A 12,639-nucleotide genomic window follows, 5' to 3' on the forward strand; every position below is an offset into this window, starting at 1 on the left:
CAAAGCAAATAAAATAAGAGAAAGAGGGCATACTTGTTTAGTACCTTTCATTATATGGATAGATTCTGAGGTGAAAAGACCTAATTTAATGTAGGCTAAGTTTTTAATATATATGTTTTTTCATAATAAGATGAAAAGAGGAGGAAATTCAAATAATGCTAAAGTTTTAAATAGATATTCCCAGTTGAGGGAATCAAAGGCTTTTTCTATGTCTAATCTGATTACAAGTGTTTCTCTATCTTCTTTATTCACATAATGTATAAGAGTATGTATCCTTTTAATATTATCATGTGTGTGCCTGTTATATAAAAATCCAGTTTGATCACTATTAATTGTCTTCGAAAGTGGGATTTTCATTCTTTTAGCTAGGATTGACATGAATATTTTGTAATCATTATTCAGTAATGATATAGGTCTGTATGAGGTGCAAAGGTGTGCTGGTTTATTATCTTTTAGAATTTGTGTTGAGAGAATATGTCCATGAAGGTGGTATTTTTGCTTCTGACTGGACTTCTAGCAAAGTTTTATGAAAAAGGGAGATTACTGCTGAAGGGAAGAGTTTGTAAATTTCCTTAATTATACCATCTATCCCTGGAGCTTTGTTAGATTTACTTTCTTTTATCTTGTCAACAATTTCTTTGTAGAATATAGGTTATTGTAGGTCTAGTTTTAAGTTTTCGGGATTTTTTTTTATATCGATAAGGTTTGTATCTAACTTTATTTGGTTGGTATCTAAATCTTCTTTTTTGAAGTGTTCCATATAATGGAACTGAAATGCTTCAAGGATGTCTCCTATACCTGATACTTTTTCCCCTTTCTTTTCATGATATATACTACCAATGTTATTTGCTTTAGATTGTGTTTTAATTCTTGTAGATAAGTTATGTATATATCTGTGGGAGGTGACTAATGAGTTTATTTTTAATTTTTCCAAGGCTAGACAAGTTTTGTGTGTTAGAATTTCATTATTTTTTTTATTTAATTCCTCTATTTCATTTTTGACTTCTTTACAATTCTGATTTATTTTTAGATTTTGCTGTCAAGAGACTGGTTTGCAAGTCTAATGATTCAGTTTCCCACTCTCTAATTTTGTTTTTGTACCAGCTAAGGGTCTTACCAAATAAACATGCATTCAATGAGTCCCAAACCATGACTCTACTGATTTCTGTTGTTTTATTAATTTCAAGAAATAATTGTTGTTCTGACAACATCCAGGGTCTGAATTCTTTAATTTTTGTGATATATAATGGAATTCTAGTTGAGAGGATTAAAGATTTAAACTCTATTTGGAGCTTCATTATCAGGGAGTCCTGATCTGAGAAGGGGCATGGAACTATTGAGAAGTTGAGGAATTTTGTTTGCAAATCTTGAACTACAAATAATTTGTCTATTATGGTTTGTGCTCCAAATCTATGGTCTTTATGGGAAAATAATAAGTATTTATCATCTTTTACTTTAAACATGTCTAATAAATGAAATTAATCAATCCATCATTTTAAGGATTTTGAAATAGTTGCTATGCAAAAAGACTTCTTGATGGTTTCAGAAGTTTCTAAGGTACTATTAAAGTCTCCTTCCAGTATAAAATTTCCTTTATAATGGTTGGAAATAAAATCTAGGTGTTTTTTAACTGTTCCTGCTCCAGTTCCTGGGAACTGATATAGATTAGCTAAGGCCCATATTCTGTTATTAAATTTAATTATAACAAATGCTAGTAGACCTTCTTTGTCTTCATATTTATAAATAACTTTTGGAGTGATTAAGTTTTTCTTCCAGAGAATTGATACTCTGTTTGTCTTTGTTCTATAGAAGGATTGAGCTATGACTGTATAGTCCTTAAGGTTCCAAATAAAGCTGTCATTAGTATTAAAATGCATTTCCTGGAGAAATACTACTTGTGCCTTATTTAGATTTAAATATTTTAGTAAGTTTGATCTTTTATTTTCATTATTTAAGCCATTAGTATTTAATGATAAGAATGTTAAATCCATTTCAAGTTATTGTTGGAAGAAACTTTTTGCTTCTTCTTTTTTTTAATTTTGATTATAGTAGTTATACCATATTCTCTGATAACATTGAATGTTATTTGTATGTGTGTAAACTTGGGAGTGTAATTTAAAGTTCTTTTTTCTTTAAATACAAGTAGGTTAAAATTCTGGTCAGGTTTTAAAAATGTACTTCTATAAAATATTAATTCTAAAGTATCAAATACAAGTAAATATGAATTTCCCATTAAACATGGAATGAAAGTAATTTCTAATCCAACAGATAAAGATAGATCTATTGGATTATCACTCATACCTTTAACCAACAATATCAGCTGAGCTCCATATGTTAAATTATTATATGGAGAATTTTCTTAAAAGAGATATGAAATTCTATATTATTCTATTATTGTTCTATAGTATTTTATATATCAGGATGTGGTGTACCATCTTCCTTTACTTTCCCACTCTTCAGCTTACCAACTTTAACTTACACTTATGAAAAGACATGGCTTATCAGTCATATCCTGACTCTGAGTAGAGTTGCCATACATTCTAGTGTGCAGTGCTTTTACATATTTATAGATTTACAAAGCAGAGTCTAATAATGAACTATGATCACCCTGACAATTCCCATCCTGCATAGGGCACCTCCTGCTTCTAGAATGGGTAATCACATCAGGTCTAGAATAAATGTGAAGGTACCTATATGGTAATCAAAACTTACCTTAGGTAAGTATTAATCAAATAGTATTTAGAGCATCTTAGAAAGTTCTCGAGGCAGTTAGAATACTCTTAAGCCTCTCCTCCCTTGACCAAAAACAGAGATCTCCATTCCCTTTCTTTTCCTTGTTTTAAATCAGTACTGATAAAAGAAATTCAGCAAACATAGGTAACAGAAATAACATTCAGTAGTCCGTCTTGTACATGACTCGCAATCCATTAAACAAGTCAGTGACTAACATCACTTTAGTAAACATTATAAAGACAAATTAGAAATAATTTCCTAGCTCTTTACATTTTCTGATAAAGCAAAAAGTTAACAATAAGCTATTTAACTAAACGTATTAAACATTTCAATGTTTCCTTGCATGTATACATTTCTACTTATATTGTAGTGTCAATAGATGTCTTTGAAATCTGTACAATACTTCACTTCTTCAAATCATTCCTTTTTCAAGTCAGGTTTTGCTTTGTCAAAACTGCAACAATATTTCAAGGGCACAATTAATATTTAGGCTGATGTTTCAAATAAATAACTTGTCAGTTGTCAATTGAGTTAGTTTAGAATGTATGGTTAGAGCAAATATAGCATGTTGCAAAAATAATATAGCAATAACCCACGCCTGGGTGTGGGTAATGCTGGATTTACCCACGGTTGGTGTGGTTTGGTCACGAGGGCGAAGCCCTCGTGACCAAACAAAGACAACCGTGGGTAAATCCAGCATTACCCACACCCAGAAGTGGGTTATTGCTATTATACAATGACATTATTTAAGAAAAAAAATAATTACTTTTCTTAAATAATGGCATTGTATAATGCCTCCTTGCTGCCCTTCCGCAGCTGTCTGGTATTCTATGGCAGTTCTGATGTACTGCGCATGCGTATGCCTACGCAATACATCAGAGCTGTGGGCAAAAGCAACAGAGAAAGCAAGATCTCCGTTGCTTTTAACAAACTGTTTCACTATGTTAAATGGGTTTAACATAGTGAGACAGCTTTAAAAAAAACAACAGAGTCTCCGTTGCTTTTTTTAAAGCTGTCTTGCCATGTTAAACCCATTTAACATAGTGAGACAGTTTTGAAAAAAGCAACAGAGAAAGCAAGCTCTCTGTTGCTTTTTACAAACTGTCTTGCTATGCTAAACGAGTTTAACACAGCGAGACAGCTTTAAAAAAAGCAGCAGAGAATCTCTGTTGCTTTTGTTAAAACTGTCTTGCTAGGTTAAACCCATTTAACATAGTGAGACAGTTTTGAAAAAAAGCAACGGAGAAAGCATGATTTCCGTTCCTTCTTAAAGTGTCTCACTATGTTAAATGGGTTTAACATAGCAAGACAGCTTTAAAAAAATCAATGGAGATGCTCCGTTGCTTTTTTTAAAAGCTGTCTCACTATGTTAAACTCGTTTAACATAGCGAGACAGGTTGTAAACAGCAACGGAGATCTTGCGTTCTCCGTTGCTGTAAAAAAAAAAAAAAAGAGTTATACTAATGGAAAAAGTCTGGGAGACCGGACTTTTTTCCATTACTATAACTCTGATTTACAACGTGCATGCTGACCAATCAGCGTGCACGTTTTGGAATATTAATGGGGGGGGGGGTTATGGTATAATATTTATTTTTTCATGTGCTCTAGAGACTGTCATATGCTAGTGACATATATAATGCAGCATATATAGAGCAGATAGCTTAGGGATTCAGGTTGTTAAAGTAAATTATGCTTATTAATCAGGCAGTTTCATTTAAATTCACAAGTAATTTGGGGACATTTCAGTTGAGTTTCCAGGAATGTGTAGTCCAATGTGAGTAATTGAGTCCACTTTCCCTCATTAACATATGTCACAATTCATTAAACAAAGCAAAGTCTAACATCTGTCTAAAAATAATTATAAAGACAAAGAATAGCAATTTCCTAGCTCTTCAAACTTTCTGATATCGCATAATGTTGACAGTAAGCTATTTAACTGGAAGACTAAAACATTTCAGTACTTCCTTATGAATATATATTTTTACTATTACTGTAGTGTCAAGAACTGTCTTTGAAATGTATGCATTACTGCACTTTTTTTCAAGCCATTCATTTTACAGTTCAGATTATAATTTGTCAAAATGTCAATAGCATTTCAAGGGCACATTTAATATTTAAACTGATATTTTAAATGAGTAGCTATCAGTTACCATGTGAGTTTGTACAGTGTGAGGTAACTGCAAAGATAACATGTTGCAAAAAGTAATATGTATCTTTTCATGCGCACTGGAGACTGACAATGTCAAGTAACATATATAATGTAACTTTTACAGTGCAGACAGCTTGTGAAATCAGCATGTTAAACTGAGTAATACTTTTTAATCAAGCAGCTACATTTAAGTGCACATGTAGTTTGGGAACATTTCAGTTGTGTTTCCAGGAATATTCAATCCTATGAGGACAAATCATAAAATTTTACAAATAGTCCTACTGTGTATTTATTTTACCTTGCTTAGGTTGTTTTTCATTTTAATAACTAAACAACATTACTTTTTCTTATTATTTGTTATCTGTGAGGCTAAATGCACTTCGCAGGTTCACAGTGTCCTTAGAAACTGCAGCAATTGTTTACTGTTGCTATGGCAACACAAATAGAATGTGAAGAAAGCTTCACTTCTCTTAACCAAGAGTACATTTTTCCCTCCTTTTTTTATATATTTGTGAGTACTAAAAGGAAATAATTCAAAGGACATATGTACATGAATGGAACATTTCAGAGTTAATCACGAACATGTCCCCAACCCCAATAAGCATAACAGTGACTATCATTAATCTAATAAATATTGTAATAACAATGAATTAAGTTCACTATTCCAATTAGTCTACCTTAAAACTAGATTATGTTAGACTATTATTTATCTATGTATAGATAGTGAGTTATTAAATATATATAGACTATATTAGTATAGTAAATAAGAGAGAATTTAGAAAGGGAGACAAGATGCAGTTAAAATAATAGTGAGAAAAGAGAGAAGAGAGAGAGAAAGAAATGAGAAAATTAAGAGAAAATACACATATACTATGTATGTTGATTTACAGTATAAATATTTTATGTGCTATATAACCCTCCTTCTGTGAAAGAAAAGTACCCTGTTTTACATACCTGAGGTAATGTGAAAACTCTCGTATCAATTATTTTCAAAAAATATAGATAGAGATTCCAGTAGTTAGTTACCTTTGTTTTAAAATTCCATGCAGTAAAATTGGACCTTTAAAGTAATGTTAAAACAATTCATATCATAGCAGATACTTTGAGAGATTTGGTTGTAACAGTATCAGTCTTTTGCTTCTTCTTTTCGACATCTGTCCAGACATTTGTTTGTTTTGTTCTCTTGAGAGAAGGTGACATCCAATCCATATCTTCTGGTAAAATAATCACATTATTAGTTTTAATAAATGAAGAGGCTTCCTCTAAGTCAATTAAAGTCCTCATCTCGTTGGCATACAGTATTCTTATATTAGCTGGATATGCAAGTTGTGCCTTGATGTTATTTTGTTTCAGAAACTTTATCATTGGTCACACTTTTTTCCGGTGTTCCATTATTCTAGATGAATAGTCATTATCAAATCTTATCAGGCTCTGTTTATATTTTAGAGGTGCCTTCTTCCAAGCAGATCTTAAAATCAGTTCCTTGTCCAAGTATGAAAGAAATTTGATAATTATTGACCTAGGAGGTGGGTTTGAGTTAGTGGCAGTTTTCCCAAGAGCTCTGTGTGCCCTCTCAATGCCAAAGGAAAGTCATTCTTTTAAATTTAAAAATAAAGGAAATAATATCCTCACCGTCTGTGTTTTTGTGTAATCTGAAAATCCTGATATTTCTCCTATCCCTATTTTCCAAGTCATCTACTTTATTAACAAACCGTTTTGTTTAAGAAGCAGTTCTTTCTGTGTTTCCTCTTCCTTAAGTCTGCTTTCTAAGTCATATAGAGAAACCTCTATTCCTGTTATCCTTGTCTGGTGTTGTTGTAGCATTTCCTTGAGGGTGTCAGCCCGTTTTTGACTGCTTGTTTTAAGATTTTCTAGGTTCTCTTTAAAATCATCCATCTTCAAAGACAACTCCTGCAGGGTAGATGCCATCTGTTGTGGTTCCTTCTTTAAGGCAGCATCCTGGTGAGAATTCCTTGAGTTGCTCAATTTAACAAGTGAATATATCTCCAAACTTTCTGACAGGAAATTATTTGTAAAACTTCACCAACGTTTCTAATTATGTAAATTAGATCTTTATCTATAAGATTTTATACTTTGAAGAAGAAAAAAACTAATATTTTTTACCTGTCTTATTTAACTAGTTATATGGAGCTCTAAAATACTGCTGCTTTCAGTTAGCCATTCAGGCTCCACCCCTCTTCCTTTAAATTATTGATGCCACTAGAATGTTGATTACATAGTGTGGCTTTCCATGTACTAGACAGCTTCAAAAATCAGGTATGTTGAGGGTGGATTCAGAAAATTTTGTAAAGGGGTAAATCAAGCTTGAAAATTGGTACATACATCAGGAAAAGATGCATCAGGTGTGGAGGTAAACTAGGTCTGAAAATAGTAACATTCCTCCAAAATAGGGACAGCAGAGGGGTAGCAATGATTTGTGACGTGGAATTCTGTTTTGAAGGGGTTTAATGTAGGTGAAAGTGTAGTTCTAATTTTTGAGTCTGTAGGAGGGAATTTGTCTAATTAGATTGGCTGCTAAGGGAATAGAATGCTTCATTATCAGGCAGTTTGAATATTTATGATCTCAACAGAAGGTCAACTCTCTTTTTAACTGAGAGTCAGTTTGCTTTACATGTGTTTTGAAGTGATGCTCATGTTTTGGGGAGAGTACCTCTGTTTATCAGCAGTTGTTTGGATTTTTGTGGAGTTTTCTCTCTCTTTATTTTAAAGAGATTACCCAGTATGTATATACAGAACTGAAAATAATCAGGAAATGGTATTATCATTATTTTGCATAATACAGTCAACTCTGAACCTAATAGTTGCAAATTATATAAAGATAATATTCTTAGTTTGATTGAAAATGTTAATTAGTAACTGCAGATAGAATAAAAATGAAAATGTCTTACTCAAGCCATGTTATAAAACATACTAATTTCTGTAAACCACCACACACAAGAAAATGGCAATGTTGTTCTTCTTTCAGCTTTTCCCAGTTAGGGGCTGCCACAGCAGAACTCCGGTCCACTAATAACTGGCAATAGATATGCCAGCCCCATGCCCAACCGTCAACGAAGGCATACCCATTCACACATGTCTTTCGAACGCCACTCGACCGTGGGGATGACATGCAGACTCCACACAGAAGGCACTCCAGCCAAGAATCGAACGGGAGAACCTCTTGCTGTGAGGCGACGATGCTACCACTGCACCACTGTGGTTAGAAAATGGCAATAAAGAGGATAAAACTCCACAGATAGCAAACCTACCTAAGTTCATTAACAGCTATGGCCTGTTATGTGATGCACAGCATGGCACTCACAGTTCCTTCAGTACCTTTACTGCCATAGTAATGGCCATTGATACCATTTATTGCAACCTGAATGAAGGACTTATTACTGTTGACATGACAAGGGCTTTTGAAATGTTCAACCATACACTTTCTCTCAACAAACTCAAGCTTTGGAGATAACACTGTCTGTTAGTTTTGCAGCTATCTAAAAGACAGAACCTTCAATGTCCACAACAATGTCTCCTCCTCTACTGCTGGTAAACTTAATACAGGTGTAGCATAATGGTTTGTGCTTTGTTTTCTTCTCTTTTTTCTGTTTGTTAATGACCTCCCCATAGAATTACCAAATCTTAACTTAATAATATATGCCATGATATGCTTATCCTACAATGCACTATTAAACATTCTGAGCTGCAAACCAAGTTACAGGACAATTTCAGTCAGTTATGCACCTAGTCCACTACTAGCAAATTATTAATTAACCCCAAGAAAACTAATGGCATGGTCTTTGCCTAGGCCAAGAAATTACCCACACTTCTTTCTATTCTCTTAACAGATCTTAATGTCACTGAACCAAGTTACCTTGGCTTAATACTCAACCTACCCTTTCCTTAACCACATGCACACACACACACAGACTCACACACACACACACACACACACACACACACACACACACACACACACACACACACACACACACACACACACACACACACACACAAAACAAACACACAGGTTTTATAACTAATAAAGTCTTTGCTCAACTAAAACTGTGTTACAGGATCAGTCACTTGCTTTCACCTGCTGCTTGCAGGGCCATTGATAAAATATGTTAATACCCAAACTTGGATACAGCCTTCCTTTTATGAATTCAGCTCACAATACTCACAAAATAGTGACTTTTGAGAATAAATTTTCCGAATTGCTTCTATCAGCAGACCCCATATACCCCATTGCAATTTGTTAAAAAATCCCACATGTCTCTCCGAGCCTCATATGCCATGATTCTTCTAAGTGCCCTAATTTACAAGGTGCTAAAACATGGTCACTGCCTCTGTATAAGAATGAAACTACTCATTCAAGACAAACCGGATGCACTCAGAAGTACAAAAGACAACAGATTCAGTCTAATAGGGCCTCCATTTAAAACTGCTGTAGGTGAGAGAGTCTTGTCTAGACTGGCACCTGCTACATGCAATCACCTGCCTACAGACATCAGCAAACTAGAAACCATTAAAAGATCAGTAAAGAGAGGTACTTAAAGAGCATCTCTTTACTGAATCTACCTTCAAATGTTACCATGACAATGGTTAGGTTACTTATCATTTGATATCATCAAAACTAGAATACATTTAATAAACTCTTCTCAGTCTCCAATGTGGCATCTTACAATCAGATATTTCATATGTAATGTATATAGAAATTAATGTATTATATCTATGACTATATTTTATGCATTTTGCATATATCTTTTTATTTTCAATGTACTTTGATTGGATCTATTCATGCTGCTCTATCTACATTCAATGTTATTATGTTCTGTATGTTTCTATGCACTCATTTTGGATATAAAATTGCTAACTAAAAGACCATGATGCATTTTCTACTCTTGGGTAATAGTAGAAAAGGGTCAGTTGACCAGTCAACTTACACAGTGAACAAATAGTAAATAAAGCAAATAAAGAAAATAATTCAGACAATACAACACCTATATATATGTTGTATTGAAAAGGAAAACTGCTTCTTTTACAGGTGCTGCAACAAGCATGAAATCCTCCACTGAAATGCAATTTTCTGTTAGTACATCAACACCAGGTAAGTAACTTTTGTTTTCAGAACATTGTTATTTTGTTGTTACATCTTATACATCTCATTAACTAATAAAAGAAATGTGAGACAGATAATTATTTGATAACAGGATTTTGTTTTTAGAAAACCATTCATAACTAAAATGCAAACATAACATTTCTGACCCATCAATGAAACTGATTATAAAACCAAGCTGTAGATAGACTGATAATACTAAAATTGTATATATATATATATATATATATATATATATATATATATATATATATATATATATATATATAAGAATTTATCTAACTATATTACTTACTTCTCATCAATTTCACAATGAAAATCTCATCCATGTCTTTTAAGCAATAGATAAAAATATTTCTGAGGAGTTTCAGGTCCATTACCTTAGCTGCATTAAGATCTGGACCCAATCGGTCTCAGAATTAGCATGTCAACTTTTAAAGAACTCATCTGTCATTTTTTTCTGTTATTGCAAGTGCATAAGCTTTTGAAAACAACTCTCAAATATCAATGCCATTGTGCACACACACACACACACACACACACACACACACACACACACACACACACACACACACACACACACACATACACATACACACACACACAAGCACACATTTACGTATATCTCTAAGGAAAGTATTATGATACCTGTCACAGTGAACCTTATTAGAGTAGAATATTTTTTTTCTTCAGCTTTGCACAGGTGCACTTTATGTTGCCGATAATATTTATTGTTTTGTTCTTAAAGTTGTTGTTTGTCTTTTGTCTTTTCCCGGTAAGGGGTCGACACAGCGGAACTCTGGTCCACTAATGATTGGCAGTAGATTTTTACAAAACACCGAGGTGCCAGCTCGACACCCAACCTTCAACAAAGGCACACCCATTTATGCACACATGTCTTTCGAACGCTACCCAACCGCGGGGAGGACATGCAGACTCCACACAGAAGGCACTCCCAAGCCCAGCCGAGAATCGAACGGGAGAACTTCTTGCTGTGAGGTAACAATGCTTCCACAGTACCGCCGCGGCATATATTGCTTTGTTCTTAAAGTGTTATGCATTATAATAGTGGCTTTCGGATTCCACTATTTAGACAAAAGGAAAAAAAATAAAAGCCACCTTATGCTAAAATGTTGTAGTCGGCACTTATGTTGTAGTAAATGTTAATTTCATTCTCTTTAAGGTATATATAGATGAGAGTGTGTGCATGTACCTTTAAGTAGCATTTACAGATGCAGCATGTGCATATAAATACAGAGCACATGCAGGCAGCAGTGCCATTTTGATAGAGCAGCCAGAATGTTAACATATATGAGTGCAGTAGTCAGTCTGTTTATAAGTTTAAGTTTAAGTTACAAAGGCTCATTTCTGATGTGTTTGTGTGTAATAAAGTTGCTTGAATAGAACCCATGAATGTCAGTCTGTTTTATCCTGACAGGACGAGTGACAGTATGTATACTATCCTGATTTGTTTTATAAACGTTAACATTGCCTATGATGATACCCTAGTATCTATTTTTAAGATATGCATTAATATTTCTTCAAACTCCCAGAGTTCGGCCTTAACGCAAAATCAATCCCTACAATGAAAACATCTGATTTTTAGATTGTTGGCTCCAGCATATTTAGTCCATGCTATCATTCTTGATGTTATCATCAGTAGTATGAACATTATCTTTATACTGTTCTTACAATGGGCTATAACATTATTCTGCTGCACACTGATCCTCACCTCTGTTGCAGAGATGTGCTTTAGGGAAAGTAAACTGGGTTTGCAATTATCTGATTTTAACCAAGCCTTAGTGGTCTCAGCAGCATCAACATGGTACGTCATTAGTTTATCTCTTATTATCAGCAATCAACCTCTGCTACAAACAAACAAGAAAAGAAAGTGAAACTGCATATTCATCCCATAAATAAATCACTTATTAACGACCTCTTCCCTACATCTGATAAATGGAGGCAATGACATATAAAATAAATGAGTTACTGTTTAGGGTGAACTGCTTAATGTAGTGTAAAACATTCACATTTAGTGTTACTTTCATAGAGTCACTTATATTGTCAGCTTCCCTATAAACCCTGTGCAAAATAAACAAATATATGGAATCAGATCTCTTTCCTCTTATATAGAAAAATAACTTCTGGCTAAAAGTATGAACATCTTTGCATGAAGATTTTGCCATGAAAAAGAAATATTTATATGGGCAACCCAAAGACACTAGCCTGGCTAACAACAGGAAAAACAATGCTCCTACTTAAGAGTGAACCTGCAAGCTACCCTAAAAACTATAGACCAATAACTTGCCTTCCGACAACATATGAATGACACTGGAACTGATGTTGACTGAGTTTATAGTCAATTAAAAGAAAACTCAGCTATGGCAATAGAACAAAAGGGTAATAAAAGAAAGTCATATGAAATAAAGGATAATTTGTTGTTAAATAAAGTCATAGTGGAGAACTGTAAAAAGGTGAAGAATCTAAGTATGGCATTGATAGACAACAAAAAAGCATGTGACAGTATCCCACATACATGTATAAAAGAGTGCTTAAGAATGTATAAGACATACCCTACACTGATAAAATACATCTCAGTGAACATGAAACAGTGGCAAAACACTTTGCAGTTAAGCCA

The 12,639-nt window shown here is 33.8% G+C and overlaps 1 protein-coding gene across 8 annotated transcripts in view; it reads left to right on the forward strand.

Moving 5' to 3' along the window:
* LOC122800839 (uncharacterized threonine-rich GPI-anchored glycoprotein PJ4664.02-like) overlaps nucleotides 1–12,639 on the forward strand; it is a 662,067-nt gene that overhangs the window by 183,190 nt on the left and 466,238 nt on the right. For all 8 annotated transcript variants that reach the window (XM_044070146.1, XM_044070147.1, XM_044070150.1 and 5 more), the window contains one exon: nucleotides 9,930–9,992. In XM_044070146.1, the coding sequence (XP_043926081.1) occupies nucleotides 9,930–9,992 (63 nt within the window). The remainder of the gene's footprint in view (nucleotides 1–9,929; nucleotides 9,993–12,639) is intronic.

The sequence above is a fragment of the Protopterus annectens genome, chromosome 4.part1 (genome assembly GCF_019279795.1).
Source record: "Protopterus annectens isolate FY-2018-M chromosome 4.part1, PAN1.0, whole genome shotgun sequence".
NCBI lineage: Eukaryota > Metazoa > Chordata > Ceratodontiformes > Protopteridae > Protopterus > Protopterus annectens.